Source organism: Myotis daubentonii, chromosome 14 (genome assembly GCF_963259705.1).
Source record: "Myotis daubentonii chromosome 14, mMyoDau2.1, whole genome shotgun sequence".
NCBI classification, from domain to species: Eukaryota; Metazoa; Chordata; class Mammalia; order Chiroptera; family Vespertilionidae; genus Myotis; species Myotis daubentonii.
This window is the reverse complement of record NC_081853.1, coordinates 30996614-31019189: the sequence shown is the minus strand read 5'-3', so window position 1 is coordinate 31019189 and position 22576 is coordinate 30996614. Positions and strand designations below refer to the sequence as shown.

The 22576-nt window shown below is 44.3% G+C and overlaps 1 protein-coding gene across 2 annotated transcripts in view; it reads left to right on the top strand.

Moving 5' to 3' along the window:
- The window catches only part of PCCB (propionyl-CoA carboxylase subunit beta), a 63906-nt gene that overhangs the window by 6969 nt on the left and 34361 nt on the right, over positions 1-22576 (top strand). For both annotated transcript variants that reach the window (XM_059663863.1, XM_059663862.1), the window contains exons 4-6: positions 704-760; positions 3304-3417; positions 15873-15983. In XM_059663863.1, the coding sequence (XP_059519846.1) occupies positions 704-760; positions 3304-3417; positions 15873-15983 (282 nt within the window). The remainder of the gene's footprint in view (positions 1-703; positions 761-3303; positions 3418-15872; positions 15984-22576) is intronic.

The window sequence follows — 22576 nt, the reverse complement described above, 5'->3', positions numbered from 1 at the left end:
CAAATCCGAGACCCTTCAGTCCACAGGCCTACACTCTACCCACTGAGCCAAACTGGTTAGGGCTTCTTGTGCTTTCAATTCAAACTTGTCCAGTTTCTTTTCTGTTGTTTTCTCTTCCTTTTTTGGCCATCATGTGTTTTTAATTTCCCACTGTCTTTTGGGGGAGTGTTTAGGGAGGGGGTCGTTTCTTCAAAGAAGCCCTCCACATCAGAAGGTAATGAAAACCCATAAGCAAAAGGAAGCTTTGAGGGCTCTGATTCACTTTTTGCCTCCCTTGTCAAACCAGCAAATGTTTCCTAGTAATAGAATTGCCTGACTTTGAGATATATATAATTTTCACTATTCTGTGGGATAATTTATAAATAAGACTTAAATTTTTTTTTTCACTTCTGGAAATCCTTTAAAAACTTTATGAGCCCTGACTGGTTTGGCTCAGTGGATAGAGTGCTGGCCTGTGGACTGAAGGTTCCCAGGTTCGATTCTGGTCAAGGGCATGTACCTTAGTTGTGGGCACATCCCCAGTGGGGTGTGTGCAGGAGGCAGCTGATCGATGTTTCTAACTATCCCTCTCCCTTCCTCTCTGTAAAAAAATCAATAAAATATATTAAAAATAAACTTTATGAATTTTTTATTTCCTCCTACTACCGGCTCTTCATCTCTGGTTAGTCACTATATTTTATTTGTTGATTTATTTACTTTTTAGGATTTTACAGTTTTCGGAGGCAGTCTGTCAGGAGCACATGCCCAAAAGATCTGCAAAGTAAGTATTTAATAGTAACAACAAACCCAGTACTTTCCTCAGTTACATAGTACATATTGAGTATCTTTGGGGTGTAAGACACTCAGTATGTGGGATGGGGCAGAGGTAAGAAAGATATGGTGCCTTCAGTCCAGGGCAGGAGTTCTTAACATTTTTTGTACTATGGATCTCTCTGGCAGGCCGTTGAAGCCTGGACTCTCATTGTTTTACATGCTTCAAATAAAATACGTAGGACTACAGAAATTAAAAATAAAATTTTAAAAACACCACCTTTGTAATATATGTGCTTTATTAATGCATTAAATAAGATTTAGCAGTGGGTCTAATGTGCTATAATTTCAAATAGGCATGAATAAAAATATTTCAAGATATTTGCAACAACTTGAATGTGACACGGAAATATCTGTGGTTGCTGTTAATGACCAAGTCACAGGTATTTCTAGTACTTAGGTGTTTTTTGGTCTGTATTCATAATTGAAGGAAACGCTAAAGATCGGGTAAAGGTATTAAAGATAAAGATGTAAATTTTTTTCCCATCCAAGTTCATTGAGTCCCTCAAATCCTTTCACAGATGCCTTGGGGTTCTGAGGACCCTATCGCCTTGGTGGAGAGTCCAGGTGCTAAAAGATAAAGAGCATTGCAAGGATTACATGATGGTGTTTTAATAACAGTGCTGGAGATGAGAGGCTTTGGAGATGAATAAAAGTGGAGATCATATTTAGAGAATTTTGGAGTAAAAGTAGAGTTGACTGTTAGTAGCTAGACAGGGCTTTCCTATGTAATGGAACACTTGGATTTTAGACATGTTCCTGTCATTTATTACTCCTGAGACCTTGAGCCAATCATTTAACTTTTAAACCTTCTAATTTTTCTCTTTTACCTCCTCTGTTACGATTGTTAAATGAGATAATGGAAGTCAGAGTGCTTTGTAAACTGTCAAGGGCTGTTAGGAATATTGCTCATTAGGCTGTCAGCTACTAACCCATGAGGGTAATCTGTCTCAGAAGTAAAAGCAGGCCTGAGCCCGGCCTCAGGTTAACAGATGGGTCCACATTTACTTTCATGAAAATACTTCTTTGCCATTCTGTCTACTATATGTTCTTTCAGAAGAGTAACTGGAAACACAACTGGCTGCTAAAAAATATTACAGTCACGTGCCACTTAATGGGCGGTGTTCTGAGAAATGCATTGTTAGTCGGTTTTGTATAAAATCAGAATGTACTTACACAAATGTAGATGGCATAGCCTACTACACACCTAGGCCATATGGTATAGCCTATTGCTCCTCGGCTACAAGCCTGCACAGCATGTTATTGTACAAAACAACATGGGATTAAATCAAGCACAAGAGAAAAATGATAAAATCAAGAGATGCATCAAGCACAAGATGGATGAAGCTGCTGCTGGTGTTACACAGCTTACTGTTTTATAACAAACTTTTTTTTCAAGAATAACTGCACACTAAAATAACGATAAAAGGTATAATATCAACAATAAAGATTTTTAAAAAGTATAGTATAGTAAATACATAAGCCGGTGCCATAGTCATTCATTATCAAGTATTATGTACTGTACTATTTTATTGTTGTTAATCCTCACTGGAGGATACGTTTTCCATTGATTTTTTACAGAGAGTGGGGCGGGGGGGAGGGGGGGAGGGCGGAAAGAGAAAAAATACACAGAACATCAATGTGAGAGAGACACAGTGGTTGTCTCCCACATGCTTTCTGGCTGGGCTGGGAATCAAACCTGTAACCCAGGTATGTGCCCTTGTCCGGGAATTGGACCCAAGACACTTCAGTGTTTGGGCCGATGGTCTAACCCAGCCGTGGGCAAACTACGGCCCGCGGGCCGGATCTGGCCCATTTGAAATGAATAAAACTAAAAAAAAAAAAAAAAAGACCGTACCCTTTTATGTAATGATGTTTACTTTGAATTTATATTAGTTCACACAAACACTCCATCCATGCTTTTGTTCCGGCCCTCCGGTCCAGTTTAAGAACCCATTGTGGCCCTCGAGTCAAAAAGTTTGCCCACCCCTGGTCTAACCACTGGGAACACTGACCAGGGCTGTGCTACTATACTTTTATAGGACTGGCATTTATACCAGCATCACCATAAACACGTGAGTAATGCATTGTGCTATCATATTACAACAACTATGACATCACTGGACAATAGGAATTTTTCAGCATTATAGTCTTACGGGACCATTGTTATATATGTGGTCCATCATTGACTAAATATTGTTATGTGGTGCATGGCTATAGCCTCAGCCTATGGCTCTAGAAATGCCATGAGAAGTATCATTCCCTGCTAATGGGAAGTGCTTTGGCACTTGGATGTTTGGGTGTCTTTAGCCCTTTAAAATATGGTTCTCTGTCTTCCATGATGATACACAATCATCATGGGAATGAAGCCAGTGCTACTCTGTTTTGAAAAGTGCCCTCAGAACATTGTCCAGGAAACACTGTGGTGCTTTGTAAATGCTGTATTTGATAACAGGATCGGTTGTCTCACAAAAGATTTCTCTGCTCTCTCAGATCATGGACCAGGCCATGACAGTGGGGGCTCCAGTGATTGGACTGAATGACTCTGGGGGAGCACGGATTCAAGAGGGAGTAGAGTCTTTGGCTGGCTACGCAGACATCTTTCTGGTGAGATACCTGTCAACAGAATAGAGAGTAAAACAGCACAGGGCTTAGTTCTCTAAGCTGTGTCCTGGTCAGAGCTTTCCTATCTTTCATTGTTCTCTGCCCCATTGTGTCTGTTCCATAGCGTCCTCCTGTGTCACCAGGGGTGGCATGAAAGGTGGATGAAAAGCAAGAGAAAACAGGTGGGTAGGGTTTTTGTTTTTCCCCCCATACAGGGCCACTCATTGGGGAAGCAAAATTCAAGATCATTCCTAAGAGAAAGTCACTTAAATATATATTTTTTTCAAAAGCAAGGGTGAGAATATAAAAGGTTCAAATGAACTGATTTGCTAGAATAGGAATTTTTAAAAAAATGCATTGCTTTTTATTTTTTTGGTTAAAACATAAGATCATGTAGTACAAAGAAGAAAGAAATCACCCGAATGCTACCATTCAGAAGTATTTGGTGAGCAACATTTCAGATATCTTCCTGTTTACACAGACGACATTAAAGAGAAAGAAATGAAAAGAAACAAAAAAGGAATTAAGTGTGTTATTTGAAGTTGGAAGTATATTGTGAGAGAGATAGTAAGGGAGATTGGGGTGAGAGGGAGAGATACTGCCAGATGGAAACTTTAGAAAAGAGACAGTTCAGCATTTCTAGGGAGGGGAGGAAAGAGAGGAAGGAAGGAAGGAGACAGACAAACATTGTTTATAATCAGGGCAGCTGTTCTTGTCATCCCCTGTCCTGCAGGCTTATGAGGGTTTTTATCCTTGGCTACTGCCCTTCGCGATCAGTCAGAAAAATGTGTGCTTAAATTTGTGTAAGGTACTCTATTAGTTGTGGGAGCACTTGTGTTAGTTGAGAAGCCACTTTATAGACCTTAAACCTGCTTTTTATTTATTTATTTATTTTTAAAAAATATATTTTATTGATTTCTTACAGAGAGGAAGGGAGAGGGACAGAGAGTCAGAAACATCGATGAGAGAGAGACATCGATCAGCTGCCTCCTGCACACTCCCCACTGGGTATGTGCCCGCAACCAAGGTACATGCCCTCGACCAGAATCGAACCTAGGACCCTTGAGTCCACAGGCTGACGCTGTATCCACTGAGCCAAACTGGTCAGGGCAAACTTGCTTTTTAATCTCTAAACTTGAACTCCAGGGATAAGCCACTGGGGAGAATTAGTTTTTTTTCGGTGGCTTAGCTAGAACAGTTTAGGCCTGGAAGGTCTACTTTGGCCCCTCGCCTGGAAGTCATGCTTGTGTCAGAAATGAAGGAAAGAAAGAGTGGCCCTGAGAGAAGTGGCAGTAAACCGCTACATTTTAGAGCTTGTCAGGATCTTAGAATGTCATCTAGACTAACTTATCTGGGGCAGTTGGGTTTTCTCTTGTTGTCAGGGGATAGGCTTTAGTGACTTTTAAGATCTGCATTAATTAATTGCTTGCTAGTATTGCTTGTCATACTTCCACCTCCACTCAGTTCTTCCTGCCTGTACTGTTATTTTTTTGTAACTTAATTTTGATATAATTTCAAACTTCATAGAAAAATTGCAAAAGAGTATGAGGCATTCCTATTTGTCCATTACCCAGATTCACTTCTTGTTTACATTTTGCCCATTTGCCCTATCATTCTCTCTCCATATTTTACATATTTGTATGTTACATTTTTTTTGAAAAATTTGAGAGTAAATTAGAGATTGTGCCTTCTTTATCTCTTAAATCTTTCATTGTGTATTTCCTAAGAAAGCACATTCCCTTGTATAACCAGGGTATAATAATACAAATCAAGAAACTTAAACATTGATTCATCAATATTATTTTTATCCATGGTCCTTATTCATATTTCATCAAATGATCTTAATAAAGCTCTATAACTAATTTTTTTTTCTTTGGTTACTCCTCAACCGAGGACATTTTTCCATTGATTTTCAGAGAGAGTGGAAAGGAGGGGGAGAGACAGAGAGAGAGAAACATTGATGCGAGAGACACTTCATTTGGTTGCCTCCTGCAGACACCCCAACCAGGGCCAGGGATCGAGCCTGCAGCCGAAGTGTGTGCTCTTGACCGGAATCGAACCTGGTACCCTTCAGTCTGCAGGCCAGTGCTCTATCCACTGAGCCAAGCTGGCAGCGCTTTAGCTATTTTTTCCCTCACTGGCTCAGATACAATCCAGGATTAAGTACTGCCTCTAGTTGTCTTATCTCTTAAATATTCTTTAAACTGGAACAGTTCCTCAGTTTTTGTCCTTCATGATTTTGACATATTTTTTAAAATCAGATTTATTGAGGTATAATTTACAAACCATAAAATCAATCCCTTGTAAGCATATAGTTCAGTGATTTTTTAACACATTTATAGAGTTTGGTAACCATTAACACAATCCAGTTTCAGAACCTTTCCCTCCAAAAAGGTCCCTCATGCCTTTTTGCAGTCAATGCCGCCCAGCTGAAGGCAAACACTGATCAGCTTTCTCTTTACAGTTTTTGCATCTGACTCTTTTCACTTAGTACAATATGACTGAACCTCAACAAATATTATGCTATGTACCAGTGGTACATTCCTTTTTATTGATGAACTCGAGGCCCAATGCATGAGATTCGTGCACTGGGGGAGCGGTCCCTTAGCCTGGCCTGTGCCCTCTCACAGTCCGGGACCTCTCGAGGGATGTCCGCCTGCTGGCTTAGGCTCCCTCCCCTCGGGGGATCGGGCCTACGCCGGCAGTCAGACATCCCTCTCGCAGTCCGGGACCCCTTGCTCCTTACTGCCTGCCTGTAGCAGAGGCAGGAGAGGCTCCTGCCACCACTGCTACGCTTGCCAGCCGTGATCCTGGCTCGCTGCTCCTTGGTGCTGCCTCGGAGTGGGGAGAGGCTCCTGCCATTGCAGCTGGGCTTGCCCCCTGTGGCAGCGCACTGACTGACCACCAGGGGGCAGCTCCCGCATTGAGCGTCTGCCCCCTGGTGGTCAGTGCATATCATAGTGACCAGTTGTTCCGCCATTCAGTCGATTTGCATATTATGCTTTTATTATATAGGATATTCTATTATATGGATATAATAATTATCAGGGAAATGCAAATCAGAACCACAATGAGATACCAATTCACACCTTCGGAATGGCTATTAAGAATTCAACAAATATTAAGTATTGGCAACATGTGAAGAAAAGGGAACTCTCATGCACTGTTGGTGGGATTATAAATTGGTGTAGTCACTAGAGAAAATAGTATGGAGCTTCCTCGCAAACTTAAAACTAGAACTGTCACTTGACAAGGACTTTCATTTCTGGATATATGTCTGAAGAAAATGAAAACACTAATTCAAAAAGATATATGCGCCTCTATATTTTTTGCAGCATTATTTACAATAGCCAAGATATGGAAGCAACCTACTTGTTCATCAATAGATTAGTTGATAGAAATTAATCTGTCAATCGATAGAAAATGTGATACACACACACAGACACACAGACACACGGAATATTATATTGTATTAATATTCCACCAGTAAAAAAAGAATGAATTATTGTCAATTGCGACAATATGGATGGACCCAGAGCAGTGATGGCAAACCTTTTGAGCTCGGTGTGTCAGCATTTTGAAAAACCCTAACTTAACTCTGGTGCCGTGTCACATATAGAAATTTTTTGGTATTTGCAACCATAGTAAAACAAAGACATATTTTTGATATTTATTTTATATATTTAAATGCCATTTAACAAAGAAAAATCAAAAAAATGAGTTCGCGTGTCACCTCTGACACGCATGTCATAGGTTCGCCATCACTGCCCTAGAGGGTATTATGCTAAGTGAAGTAAGTCAAAGAAGGACAAATACCGTATGATCTCATTTATATGGAATCTAAAAAACCAGGCAAATGAACAAACAAAGCAAAAACAGACTCATAGAAACAGAACAAATTGATGGTTGCCAGAGGGAAGGGGGGTGGGGAATAGGTAAAGGAGAAGGGAAATTTAAAAAAAATAAACATTTGATAGAATTCAGTAATGAAAAGAAAGGAACTCCAAGGAGCTGTACAAAATGAAAACTGTTATGGTCAGAAGGGAGCAGGAACCAGGAAGTTATACTAGGCCAAAAAGCAGATTGATTATGGCAAGGTTACTTTCCTTCAAGGCAGGGGTGGGGAATGTCCAGCCCATAGACCATATTAAGGCCCGCAAAGTCTTTTTTTTAAAAAATATATTTTATTGATTTTTTACAGAGAATAAGGGAGAGAGATAGAGAGTTAGAAACGTGCCCACAACCGAGGCACGTGTCCCTGACCGGAATCGAACCCGGGACCCTTCAGTCTGCAAGCCGACACTCTGTCCACTGAGCCAAACTGGTTAGGGCCCCATGAAATCTTTTGGTCTGCCCTGCCAAGGAATTAGTGGTGAGTTAATTAAATGTTTGAACAAATATAGCAGGATAATTTTTAAGTTGATAATTTTGTAGAGCCCTCAAATGATGTTATAAATATCCAAACAGTCCTTGGCAGAAAAAGGCTCCCCACCTAACCAGACAGATTACTTAACTAGTGCTGGTCAGGGGGGGAAAAGGTAAGATAAAATGAATATTTTAAAAGTTACTGGGTAAGCTTATAAGAAGATAAACTCAAGAGATAATGCTATAAATAATAAAGCAAGAATCAAATACTATAAATTATAAATTAAAAAGGGCCTTTGAGATGACGAGATCGGCAGGGTAGAAAATGTGCTACCAGTACTATGAAGGAGACATACCAACTCTCTATGGACAGTTGCATTATAATCTTATACTTCATTATTATTTGTTCAAGAATATATGTGATTACAAATTTATACAATGCAGTAAGGGTACTTTTCAAACAAAAAATACTGTGAATATTTGTGTGTAACTCTTTGTGTGGACATTATGTTTTTATTACCCTTGGGTAGGTACCTAAGAGTGGGTGTCTTTTTAAAAATTTACTTTCAATTATAGTTGACATACAATATTATACTAGTTTCAGGTACACAACATAGAGATGATATATATATGTGTATATATATATATATATATATATATATATATATATATATATATATATATAAATAAATCCTTACCCGAGGATATTTTTCCTTTGATTTTTAAAGAGAGTGGAAGAGAGAGGGAAAGACAGAGAGAAACATCGATGTGAGAGAGACACATTGATTGGTTGCCTCCTGCATGATCCCTGACCAGGGCCCAGGCCAGGGAGGAGCCTGCAACCTAGGTACATGCCCTTGATTGGAACAGAACCCAGGACCCTTCGGTTTGCAGGCCAGTGCTCTATCCAGTGAGCCAAACTGGCTGTGGCAGTGATCAGACATTTCTATACCTTACAAAGTGATCACCTTGATAAGTGTAGTATCCGTCCAACACCATACATAGTTATTACAATATTATTGACTATATTTTGTATGCTGTACTTTACATCCCCATGACTATTTTTTTCTTTTTTATAAATCTTTATTGTTGAAAGTATTACATATGTCCCTTTTTCCCCTATTATTCTCTCCCACCTCCTCTACCCTCTCCCATGACTATTTTTATAACTTACAATTTGTTGTTCTTAATCCCTTTCACCTTTTTCATCCAACCCCACTACGAGTGCATATCTTTTTTTTTTTTTAATTTAAAAATTTTAAAATCCTCACCTGAGGATATTTTTTCATTTATTTTTAGAGAGAGTGGAGGGGGGGGAGAGAAATCAATATGAGAGAGACACATTGATTGGTTGCATCCACGCACATCCCAGCTTGGGCCAGGGATTGAGTCTGCAACCGAGGTAGGTGTCCTTGGCTGAGAATCAAACCTGTGACACTTTGTGCATGGGTCAATGCTCTAACCAGTGAGAACACTGGCCAGGGCTAAGAGTTCTTTATATATTCTAGATACTAGTCCTTTATTGGATATACTAGAGGCCCAGTGCACAAAAATTTGTGCACTCGGAGGAGGGGGTCCCTCATCCTGGCCTGTGCCCAGTCATAGTCCAGGACCCCTTGGGGGATGTCCACCTGTCGACTTAGGCCCACTCCCCGGTGATCAGGCCTAATCTTGCAGTCAGACATCCTTCTAGCAGCCAGGGAGCCCTCGGGGGATGTCCAACTAAAGTCTTAGGCCCCCAGTGGATCAGGTCTAAACCATTAGTTGGACATTCTTAGTGCTGCCACGGAGGTGGGAAAGGCTCCTGCCACCACCACTGCGCTGGCCAGCCATGAGCCAGCTTCTGGCTGAGTGGCACTCCCCATATGGGTCTTCTGGGTCCCGCCCTGCCTTGCCTTTTTTTTTTTCTAAGACATTTCACTTTATTTAAAAGAAGCCAATATACAGGATATAAAGGGTATGATATTTACAACAGTACAGTAAACAGGTTGGTTTCCCGGTAGGATCAGTAGTCTTTCAGTAAGTATAAACCCCCCTTTCCCTTGATGCTCGACCCAGCTGGCAGACAAACAGCAACAGTGGGGTGGGATGGGACTGCAGGATAGAAAGTCTCCCTGAAAGGATTAAAAATCATGTAGATGCTAAAATGTCCACGAAGGAGTCTTGGGGGTGAGGGGTTCCTCTGCCTCATTCCTTTGAGGGCTTGGCAGCAGGAATGTTGAGGGATTTGCCCCAAACTAACACACAGCCCACCCTGAGCCTGTAAATCTTCCACCCATGGAATATTCCCTTCCTGAGAGAATCAGCCCTAATCCCTCAGCCAGGGCCTGGAGGAGCAGCCCAGGCCGTGGGCACAGCCAGGACTGTGGACATTTCATGGCCTTTCCACTCCCATTCCAGCTGCTTAACAACTCTGCGCTGCTCCCCTCGCCCACCTCCCCCATCACTCCATCAGGACACTGTGCACAGGAGGGGACACTGGTTTCCCCATGCCCATTGGAAACTGGCTGTTTCTGTTTTCTGGAGTAAAAAAGTTCCTGTGGGTCAGGTAAGCTCTCTGCTTGGCAAGAAGTTCTGAAACAGAGCCCCTGACCACACCCACCTCCTCTGGGCTTGGAGCAGCTTGGGCCCTCCGAGCTCATCTCTCCAGCAGAACTGAAGGGAAGGCCATGTATACCCTTCTGTCCCTCACCCTTCACATACCCAGAACCATCAGTGTCACACTTCCTAATTCCTATCACTGTATTTCATTAGTTCCATACTGTTTTACTAATCCTGAATCTAAACAGATTGGTTCAAAAAGAGATCATTCTATTTTTAAAGTATTTAGTGATGTACCTGTGAGCTTTGCATGGACGAACTAAGCACATGACCCTTTCTTGTACATCAGAACCTGCACACACATGTAAAAAGAAGACCCGTTTTTGACAGATGTGAAACCACCGTTTATTTGTAATAAATAATTACACAATCTAAAAAAAAAAAAAAAAGACCTGGCTTCTGCGTGTTCTGGGTCCCTCCCTGCCTTATTGCCAGGGACATGATCGGTCCCCTGCTGCCAGGCAGGACGGCTTCCGCGTTCTGGGTCCCTCCCTGCCTCACTGCTGGGGATGCGATCAGGTCCCCCACGGCCAGGCAGGACGGCTTCCACGTTCTGGGTCCCTCCCTGCCTCGTCGCTGGGGATGCGATCAGGTCCCCCACGGCCAGGCAGGACGGCTTCCACGTTCTGGGTCCCTCCCTGCCTCGTCGCTGGGGATGCGATCAGGTCCCCCACGGCCAGGCAGGACAGCTTCCACGTTATGGGTCCCTCCCTCCCTTGAGGGGTCACCGATCACCACCGGGGTGGGGGGCAGGGAAGAGGCAGACACTGGCGGCCTCTTCTCTGCCCCGCCCGGCTTCTCTGATCACCAGCTGGGGAGCGGGCCTTTGCCCGGGTTCTTGGATCCAGGACAGGGGGCAGGGCAAAGTGCCTTTACCCTGCCATCCGGCTCTTGCCTGCCGCCTGGGTTTCCGATCACCATTCTTCTGTCCTTCCCCTTTCGCCTCCCATCATTGAGCCTACGTATGCAAATTAGCTGCCATCATCGTTGGCAGTTAATTTGCATATCTCCCTGATTAGCCAATGGGAAGGGTAGCAAAGTTACGGTTAATTACCATGTTTGTCTATTATTAGATAGGATGATTTGCAAATATTTTCTCCCAGTCTGTGGCTTCTCTTTTAAAAGGCGAAAGATTTATACGATCTGAAGAGAAACCAGAGTATATGTGGCTTCTCTTTTATTTCTTAACTAATGGCGCACGAAATTTGTGCATGAGTCCCTAGGCCTGGCCAGCGATCCGGGCTGATCGGGGCCTTCCGGCTGCCAGCCAGGACCTTTGTTCCACGCCGCCCCTGGTGATCAGTGCACGTCCTAGCGAGAGGTTGAACTCCGGGTCGGTCGAACTCCTGAGGGGACAATTTGCATATTAGCCTTTTATTATATAGGATGGTGGCATTTGAAGTGTATAAAGCTTTACATTTTGAAGTCCAATTTATTAATTTTTTCTTTTATGGACCATGCTTTTTATAGTCATACTAGAGGCCTGGTGCACAAAAATTTGTGCACTCGGCGGGGTGGGGAAGGGGAGGGTCCCTCAGCCCGGCCTGTGCCCTCTCACAGTCTGGGACCCCTTAGGGGATGACCACCTGCTGGCTTAGGCCCGCTTCCTGGGGGATTGGGTCTAAGATGGCAATCAGACATCCCTCTGGCAGCCCTGCAGCCCTCGGGGGATGTCCACTTGCCAGCAGGGAGCAGGCTTAAACTGCAGTTGGACATCCTTAGCGCTGCTGAGGAGGCAGGAGAGGCTCCCACCACCACTGCTGTACTGGTAGCCATCAGCCTGGCTTGTGGCTGAGCAGAGCTTCTCCCATGTGAGAGCACCCTGATCACCAGAGGGCAGCTCCTGCATTGAGCGTCTGCCCCCTGGTGGTCAGTGTGTGTCATAGTGACCAGTCATTCAGTCATTCTGCTGTTAGGGTCAGTTTGCATATTACCTTTTTACTATATAGGATAGAGGCCTGGTGCACGGGTGGGGGCCTGCTGGTTTGCCCTGAAGGGTGTCCCGGATCAGGGTGGGGTCCCGCTGGGATGCTTGGCCAGCCTGGATGAGGGGCTGATGACTGTTTGCAGCTGGTCACACACCCTTCAGGGTGGGGGTCCCCACTGGGGTACCTGGCCAGTCTGGGTTAGGGGCTGAGGGCCGTTTTCAGGCTGGCGGATGACTGAAGGTCCCAACCTCTCCTTTTTTTATTTTTTTTTATTTCTGGGTTTTATTTACCTTCTATGGCTGTCACTGGAACTGAGAGCTGGCTTTAGCTCTGAGGCTCAGCTCCAGCTCTGAGACCTCAGCTGCTGAAAGCAGGTATTTGGGTTTGTTTGGCTTCTATAATTGAAACACTGTTGCAGCTCCAGCTCTGAGGCCCGGCTGGCTGAAAGCAGGTTTCTGGGGTTTGTTTAGCTTCTATAATTGCAACATTGTTTCTTAGAGTGCAGCTCAGAGGCTGGCAGCGGCAGGCGGGGAACCTTGGCTACCTCCATCACTGGAGCAAGCAAGCCTCCTGTTCGCTTCAGCTGCCTGGCTGCTGGCCGCCATCTTGGTTGGCAGTTAATTTGCATATCACCCTGATTAGCCAATGGGAAGCGTGTCGGAGGTACGGTTAATTACCATGTTTGTCTATTATTAGATAGGATGTATGAATTCTGCCCAATACAAAATCATGAAGATTTTGTTCAATGTTTTTTTATGGAGTTTTCTAGGTTTGGCTCTCTTATATTAGGTCTGTAATCTGTTTTGAGTTAATTTTTGCATATGGTGTGAGGTCAGGTCTAAATTTAACCTTGTCTCACCACCATTTATTGACATGACTATTCTTTCTCCATTGAATTGTTTTGGCACTTTGGAAAATCAGTTTACCATAAATGTAAGGGTTTATTTTTTGGAGTCGATTCTTTTCCATTGGTCTGTATGCTAATTCTTACATCATAACCACCCTATTTTTTTTTAATTTTTTATAAATATATCTTTATTGATTTTAGAGAGGAAGAGAGAGGGAAAGAGAGATAGAAACATCAATGATGAGAGAGAATCATTGATTGGTGCCTCCTGCACGTCCCCTAATGGGGATTAAGCCCGCAACCCAGGCATGTGCCCTTGACCGGAATCGAACCTGGGACCCTTCAGTCTGCAGGCTGACGCTCTATCCACTGAGCCAAACCAGCTAGGGCACCACCCTATCTTGATTACTCTAGCTTTCTAGTGGTTTTGAAGTTGTGTAAAATCCTCCAATCTTGTTCTTTTAAAAATTGTTTTGACTCTTCTGGGTCCTTTACATTTCCATATAAAATGCATCTTTGTCAGCTATACAGAAATGCCTCCTGAGATTTGATAGGAACTGTATTGAGTCTGTAGATCAATTTGCAAAAATTTATATTTTAACATATTGAGTCTTCTAATACATGTGGATGGAATATTTCTCCATTTATTTAGATCCCCTTTATATATCAACAATATTTTATAATTTTTTGCATGTGTGTCTTACACTTTAAAAAAATATATTTTTTGATTTCAGAGAGGAAGGGGGAGGGAGGGAGGAAAGGAGGGAGGGAGGGGGAGAGAGAGAGAGAGAGAGAGAGAGAGAGAGAGAGAGATGCATCAATGATGAGAGAGAATCATTGATTGGCTGCCTCCTGCACACCTCACACTGGGGATCTACCCCACAACCTGGGCATATGCCCTGATCGGGAATCAAACTGCGACCTCCTGGTTCATAGGTTGATGCTCAACCCTGACCCATGCTGGCCGGGTGCATGTCTTACACTTTTTTGGTTATTTATACCTAAATATTTTATTACTTTTTGAAGCTATTGTGAATGGAATTTTGTTAATTTCCTTTTTGGGTTGTTTGCAAGCGTGAGGAAACACAATTGATTTTTTTTTTTAAACTTAGCACTTAATTTACTTATTTACGAGGGGCCCAGTGCATGAATTCGTGCACCTTGAAAGGAACTGTGGGCCGTGAGGCTGCGGTGGGTACAGGGGTGGGTCTCGGCCCATCCTCCATACCCCTGTCTGGCCCTCTCACCGTGGCCCCCAATCCCCTCTCTGCTGTCAGCCCCGCTCCTGCTGCCCCGACATGTTAATGGCGCCAGCCCTGCTTGCACCTGCTGACAGCTCGGAACGATTGGGACCGGCGCCAGCAGTGGGTGCGAGCAGTGGCTGCTGCCCCGATCACCCCTCAGGAGCAGGGGGAGGTGGAGAAGCCCTCAGGTGTGATCAGAGCCAGCATCAGCCACTTGCACCGCTGACAGCACCGAGCGATTGGGACCAGCACTGGGTGCCGGCAGCAGGTGTGAATGGTGGCGCTGGCTGTGGGTGCAAGTGGGGCCAGCTTTGGCAGTGGGTGCAAGCAGCAGCTCTGGTGCTGGCAGCGGTGTGAGTGCCAGCGGGACCACGGTGTGTGGGAGCAAAGAATTTTCAGTAATCACCACAGGCTCGCCCCGATGACAGCAACCGGCGCCCTGCCTTGGTCTGGCACCCCCGCTCACCTGCTCCACCATCCCGCTGTAGCCGATGCCCAGAATCAGTGATTCTCTCTCATCGATGTTTCCATCTCTCGCTCCCTCTCCCTTCCTCTCTCAAATCAATAAAAATATATTTTAAAAACAGGAAGAAAGATGCCTAGTGCTTCCAACTCCGCCATCTTCCCAGAATTCTCTCTTTATAGATAGATGCCCTTTTGTGATGTCCTTAAGCTGTGTCCTGTGATTTATAGAAGTTGATCTGAGAGCCATGGCAGTGCTAAAAGTAGTGGGGGGGGGGCGTTCTTTTTTTAAGCTGGTAGAGCTCAGGAGAAGGAAAGAAGTCGGGGGTTGGGCAAGGAGACATTGGGCTCTTATCTTGCCTGGGTCCTCCAACCCCAATCTTGTCTTTCCTAGGAAGTGGTCTGAGGCTTGGCCCTTCACAACACCATTATCTTCATGGAGCCTTTCTGGCTCCTACTACCTATGTCTTCCCATATGCTCTAGTTGGGGACAGTGGGAGGCGGGCAGACCTTGAAGACTCTGAGTGAAGTAGCATCTGCCTCAGCCTTGCCTTATAACTGCTGGGTCCCCTCTGTGGAGGTTGTCAAAGGACTCCAAATACCGGTCATGGCACCAGGAGTTGTTACTGTATGCCCTGCCCAAGGCTCTCATTCATCCTTCTAGATAACTTTGTGGACCAGGGGTGCTGGGCCTCAGGTGTGTTTGGAGCTGGGGTGAGAGTGGTAGGGCTCTGTATGAGCTCGTGTTCTGGTGGAGCTTTTGGGGAACTACTGCCAAGGAGGGAGAGGAGAGAGGGTATTTGCCCCAGAAAGTAATAGGCCAACTATTCCGCTTGTTATGGGGACAAATTGCATATATAGTTTTGGAAGAAACTAATCAGGTTTCTTGCCTCTAGGATAGAATTTCTGTGAGTAAAAGCCAAGAGTAGTTTTATTGTTGCCTTTATCTTTCTGCACATAATGCCTCAAACATCTCTGTAACCAGATATCTTTACCTTTCTCTTTTGGCAGAGGAACGTCACGGCATCCGGAGTCATCCCTCAGATTTCTCTGATCATGGGCCCATGTGCTGGTGGGGCTGTGTACTCCCCAGCCTTAACAGACTTCACGTTCATGGTAAAGGTAAGAAAGAAAGACCTGTTTCTCCTGCCCTTTGAGAGTTGTGCAGTACCTCACCTGAAATAAAAATAATTCCTGACCCAGATCTAGGTTGTTATCTTCATTCTCATTGGCTTTCAGCTTAGTGATGATAAGGTCTTAGTGAAGAAAAGGTTTTGGCACAAAACATGTAGCTTGTGGGGGTTCAGTGGCAGAATGCACTTGTGTACTTCATTGGTGGGTGATTTTACTTGTTGATCTGAATTGCAAATGATTTTCAGGTAATCAAAGGATTCTGTCCTCTGCTCAGACAAATGATTGTTACTGAATCCTATTCAAAAAGTTTCTCATGGAAGACTTTTCTATAATATTCTTTATTGGGAAGTTGTTTCTTATGACCCACCTTTATTTCTTTGGCTGTTTGCCATTTTATTACACTTTTGTCTATAATGGTAATAGTAAATCTGATTTCCAACTTCATTTTGAAAGGTGCATATCTTTATTATGTGATTTGATGGGATGATGTTTTTAAATGATATTTAAATAAAGCCTGCTTGAATTTACCCTTAACCTAATACCATTAAAAAGTTCAGTCGTTTTCCTCTTAAGATATTTTTAACGATCATGAGAGTACATGCCAAGCAGAAAGACTGGGGAGTGGGGAATAGATAGTCATCCAGTATGAGGAGAGCAGTGTAAATAGGGACAGTGTAAATAGGAAAACCTTTTTTCTATTTGGCAATAGAAATTCAGTGGTTTAGAAAAGTGTTTACCCTTTGACCCAAGTCTTCTGTTTTTAGTGACAGATTGAAAGCAACCTAAATGTTCAGCAACAGAGGTGGATTTTATGACCACATATCTTCTTGAACAAGCAGAACTCCCTCAACTTTGCCCACTGAGTTTATGTATTCCATACCTACCTGGTTCTACCCCAGTTCTCTTCTCCTTCCTGCCTGATAGGAATGGAGATGTGGTATCCATTCCTCTGGCTAAGGCCATTCCTTCCCCACTTTCCACATAGATGCACATTGCTGAATACAACTCTTTTACCTTTTCAGCGGCCTTATCCTATCAGTTCTTTTCTCTTACATACTATTTTCAGTGTCTCCCTTGGTACTAGATCCTCCCATCAGAACTTACCCATCCATGTTCAGGGCTTTCCTATCTTTAGAACAAAGACAAAAGTCCTCCCTTAATCTGTATCTCCCTGTGGCTATTGTCCTATTTCTATCTTCCTGTCCTCTACTTAACACATTTTAATTTACCTCTCTGCCCCTCAGTTCACTAAACCTGTTTTTTTAAGGTAATCAGTGACATCTATGTCACTATAAATGCTCTGCAACTTTTATTTTCCTCACATTTTCAGCAATATTCTTTTCCTTTGGCTTCCATGATGCCACACTCTGGAATTTCTTCTCACATCTTTGGCCCTACTGTCTTGGTTTCTATTACTATTTCACTCTAAACTGCTTTCTCTTATTTTAAATTTTTCCAGCTTTATTGAGAGGTAATTGAGATATAACATTGTGTAAGCCTAAGGTGCGCAACATGTTGATTTGATACAATTACATATTACAGAATGATTAGCACCATAGCATTAGTTAAGCCGAGAATGTCAAACTTGCGGCCCACGGGCTGCATGCAGCCCATAACGAATATTTTTGTGGCCCACCCAATATAATGGTACGTAAGAAACATTTTTTTTAAATATATACTTTATTGATTTTTTACAGAGAGGAAGGGAGAGGGGTAGAGAGTTAGAAACATCGATGAGAGATAAACATTGATCAGCCGCCTCCTGCACACCTCCTACTGGGGATGTGCCCGCAACCAAGGTACATGCCCTTGACCGGAATCAAACCTGGGACCTTTCGGTCCGCAGGTCGATGCTCTATCCACTGAGCCAAACCGGTTATGGCTGTAAGAAACATATTAATAAAAATTTTGTAACTTAATTTTTACAATATCCTGTTATACATAATCTATGATAATAAAAGCGTAATATGCAAATTGACCAAACGACTGAACAGCAGAACGACCGTCCGGATGATCAGCTATGACCTGCACTGGTGCCAGGCCAGCCAAAGCGGGTGCAATGCGATTGGTAGGCCTCCCTCTGTGCGGCGATCAATCACGGAGCCCTGGCAGGGTGGGCAGGGCCTCCCTCTGTGCTGTGATCAATTGCGGAGTCCCGGCTGGATGGGTAGGAGCTCCCTGTGCGCAGTGATAAGTCACGGACCCCCGGCCGGGTAGGCATGGCCTCCTGTGCGCGGTGATCAATTATGGAGCCCCGGCCGGCTGGGCAGGGCCTACCTCTTTGGGGTTGTCCATCGTGGGCTTCCTGGACTGTGAGAGGGCACAGGCCGGGCTGAGGGACCCCCCACCTCCAGTGCACGAATATTATGCTCTGGGCCTCTAGTTATTACTAACGAACTACAACGTTAGCTAATGACTGATTGCTATAATCGTGCTGCATTCATTTCCCTTAATGTTTTAAGTGCAGGTGCACCATTTCTCTCCACTCATACTAGCAGTGAATATTTTAGCAGCTGATTGTCATGGCATTAGTCTTTTTGTTTTTGTTAATATATTTTTTATTGATTAAGATATTACATATGTGTCCTTATCCCCACATTACCCCCTACCCCCCACCCCCCCCGCTTATGCCCTCACCCCCCCCCCCCCCTCGTTGTCCGTGTCCATTGGTTAGGCCTATATGCTTGCATATAAGTCCTTTGGTTGATCTTTCCCCCTTACCCCCACCCTCCCCTACCTTCCCTCCAAGGCCCGACAGTCCAATCAATGCCTCTCTGTCTCTGGATCAGTCCTTGTTCATCAGTTTATGTTGTTCATTATATTCCACAAATGAGTGAGATCATGTGGTATTTATCCGCTCTCCAGTTCCATCCATGCTGTGGCAAATGGTAAGAGTTCCTTTTTCTTCTTCCTCTTCTTAAAGAATACCTTTCAGCATTTCATATAATGCTGGTTTGGTGGTAATGAACTCCTTTAGCTTTTTCTTATCCGTGAAGCTCTTTATCTGACCTTCTATTCTGAATGATAGCTTTGCTGGATAAAGTAATCTTGGTTGTAGGTTCTTGGTATTCATCACTTTGAATATTTCTTGCCATTCCCTTCTGGCCTGCAAAGTTTCTGTTGAGAAATCAGCTGACAGTCGTATGGGTATTCCCTTGTAGGTAACTGACTTTCTTTCTCTTGCTGCTTTTAAGATTCTCTCTTTGTCTTTTGCTCTTGGCATTTTAATTATGATGTGTCTTGGTGTGGTCCTCTTTGGGTTCCTTTTGTTTGGGGTTCTCTGTGCTTGCTGGACTTGTAAGTCTATTTCTTTCACCAGGTAGGGGAAGTTTTCTGTCATTATTTCTTCAAATAGGTTTTCAATATCTTGCCCTCTCTCTTCTTCTGGTATCCCTATAATTCTGATGTTGGTATGCTTGAAGTTGTCCCAGAGGTTCCTTACACTATCTTCATATTTTTGGATTCTTTTTTCTTTTTCGGTTGGGTATTTTTTGTTTCTTTGTATTTCAAATCTTTCACTTGATTCTTGGGATCCTCTTGTCTTCTGTTGGATCTCTGTATATTATTCTTTATTTCAGTCAGTGTATGCTTAATTTCTAGTTGGTCCTTTTTCATATCCTCGAGGGTCTCACTAGATTTCTTGAGGGTCTCACTAAATTTATCGGCGGTTTCCATAAAATTCTTGAAAAACCTTATAAACGTGGTTTTGAACTCTATATCCAATCGTTTGCTTTCCTCCATTTCTGTCATTTGTGACCTGTTTCTTTGTCTCCGCATTTTTTATGCTTCCCTGTGTTGGTAGAGTGGTTTTGTGTGCTAGGTGTCCTGTAGGGCCCAGTGGCTCAGCCTCCCCTGTTACCTGAGGTGGACACTCTTGGTGCACCCCCTTGTGGGCTTTGTGCACAGTCTTGTTGTAGTTATGCCTTGATTGTTGTAGGATCACTGGGAGGAATTGACCTCCAGGCCAATTGGCAGTGAGAATCAGCTGTGTCTGCAGTGGGAGAACTTCTGTGCTGAAGACACCCTTCTGGGGCAAGACTTGCTTCAGTGGGGCTTTGGTGCTCACTGAGTCTGCCCCCTGGGTGTGTCCCTTATGGATCTGAGGAGTTGTAATCCGGATGGTCCCCCTCTGACCACTGGGTACACTGGCTCTTGGAGGTTACCCAGCAGGAGCTATGAAGAGAACTGCAAATTCCCCTTCCTTTTTTGGAGTTTGGAGGTGCCCTGATGAGGCCTGGCTGTGAAGCAATGCAAGCTGCTGTGGGGCCTTGGGCCTTCTCTTGGAAGTTCTGGGTCTGTGGCCCAGCTGCACTTTGTTAGGTAATTTTCAGGTTGCAAAGGGCCAGGGCATTCATATGCAAAAGCCTCTGCCGCAGCCTGGGTGGGGCGGGGTCTCAGGGAATCAAAGGGCGGAGCAAGGAACTATGGTGGATTCTCAGCCCTGCCCTAAGGGGCCGCGCGTCTCAGTGTCCTGATAATTTAATTGCTGCAAGCACCTCTGAAGGAAAGCCGCCCTCGAGTTCCAAGTTCTGCCCGCTGCCAGACAGTCCAGTTTCTCCCCGTATGAGTCCTGGGTCCCCAGAGACTTCCCGGAACCGGAGTTCAGAGCAGTCGGGACCTTGTGACTCCCTCCCGATTCAAAAAGACAGCCGCGTCCTCAGGTACCAGCCCCTTTCTGCGTACTCTCGAGCCTCCGTACTTTGCACTTTACTTCCGCAGCTCCTGACCCTCAATATGCTTTTTTCTTTCCTTCTAGTTGTAGAATTTTCACTCCGCCAGCCTTCCTGTAAGTTCTGGATGATGTCTGTCTTGTCTTTTTATTGCGTTTTGAAGTTATTGTAGGAGGCAGCAATTTCGGTGTTTCCCTATGCCGCCATCTTAGTTTCTCCTCGGCATTAGTCTTATACTGACTTGTTTGGTTGCTTTCAGAGAACAAGAAAAATAGGTTTATTTGTGTTACGCTTATTAATTTAGGCAGTTATTCAGTGTCTGATAAGTTAATATTCAAGAGAAAATACTAATTTTTATTAAAATGTTCTATTATTTTATGTTAACGATTACTCATTTATTTTAACCCTTTGTATTCAGCATGTCTCTATCGAAATAAACCTATGTTTCTATGAAAATTGGAGCCTTTGTTTTCTTGCGGCCCACATAAACTTAAACCTTGTTTATTTGCCCTGTGTTAGCCTTTGAGTTTTTTTTTTTTTAAATATATTTTATTGATTTTTCACAGAGAGGAAGGGAGAGAGATAGAGAGTCAGAAACATCGATGAGAGAGAAACATCGATCAGCTGCCTCCTGCACATCTCCCACCGGGGATGTGCCCGCAACCCAGGTACATGCCCTTGACCGGAATCGAACCCAGGACCCTTCAGTCCACAGGCCGACACTCTATCCACTGAGCCAAACCGGTTTTGGCTAGCCTTTGAGTTTGACATGCTTGAGTTAAGCTAACACCTTCATTATCCACATAATTACTATTTCTTTTCTGTGGCAAGAACATTTTAGACCCACTCTCTTAGCAACTTTTTAGTATATAATACAGTATCCTATATAATAAAAGGCTAATATGCTAAGTGTCTGGTCGTCCATTCAATCAAAGCATAATCTACTAACGATATGCTAAGGCTACTCAACTGCTCACTATGACGTGCTCTGACCACCAAGGGGCAGACAGTTGACCGGTCGACCAGTCGCTATGACGTGCACTGACCACCAGGGGGCAGATGCTCTGACCAGTAGGTTAGCTTGCTGCTGGGGTCCAGCCAATCGGGACTGAATGAGACAGGCCAGACACACCCTGGAGCCCTCCCATGGTTCCTCCCTGGCTGGCCAACATCCCGCGTCCTTCCCTGGCCCCAATCGTGCACTGGTGGGGGTCCCTTGGCCTGGTCTGCGTCCTCTCGCAATCCGGGACCCCTCAGGGGGGCACATTGACTATCAGGTAGTTCCATCTATATAATAAAACTCTAAGCGACCATTATGGTGGAATGACCAGTCACTATGATGTGCACTGACCACCAGAAGGCAGATGCTCAACACAGGAGCTGCCCCCTCATGGTCAGTGTGCTCCCACAGGGGGAGCGCCGCTCAGCCAGAAGCCGGGCTCATGGCTGGCGAGCGCAGTTGCGGTGGCTGGAGCGTCTCCCACCTCGGCAGCAGCGCTAAGGAGCAGCAAACTGAGTGGTAAGGAGTGAGCAGGTGGGCAGTAAGGAGTGAGGGGTCCTGGAATGCGAGAGGGATGTCCGACTGCCGGCTTAGGCCCACTGGAAGATGGACATCTGGACATCTCCTGAGGGGTCCCAGACTGCAAGAGTGTGCAGGCTAGTCTGAGGGCCCCCACCCCACACACATACACAGTGCTCGAATTTCATGCATCGGGCCTCTTGTTAACTATAGTCAACATGTTGTACATTAGATCCCTAGAATTTATTCATCTTATTACTGGAAAATTGTACCCTTTAACCAACATCTCCCAATTTCTCCTACCTCCCAGCCCCTGGTAGCCACCATTTGACTCTCTTGTTTCAATGAGTTCAGCATTTTTAGATTCCAGATATGAGTGAGATCATACATTA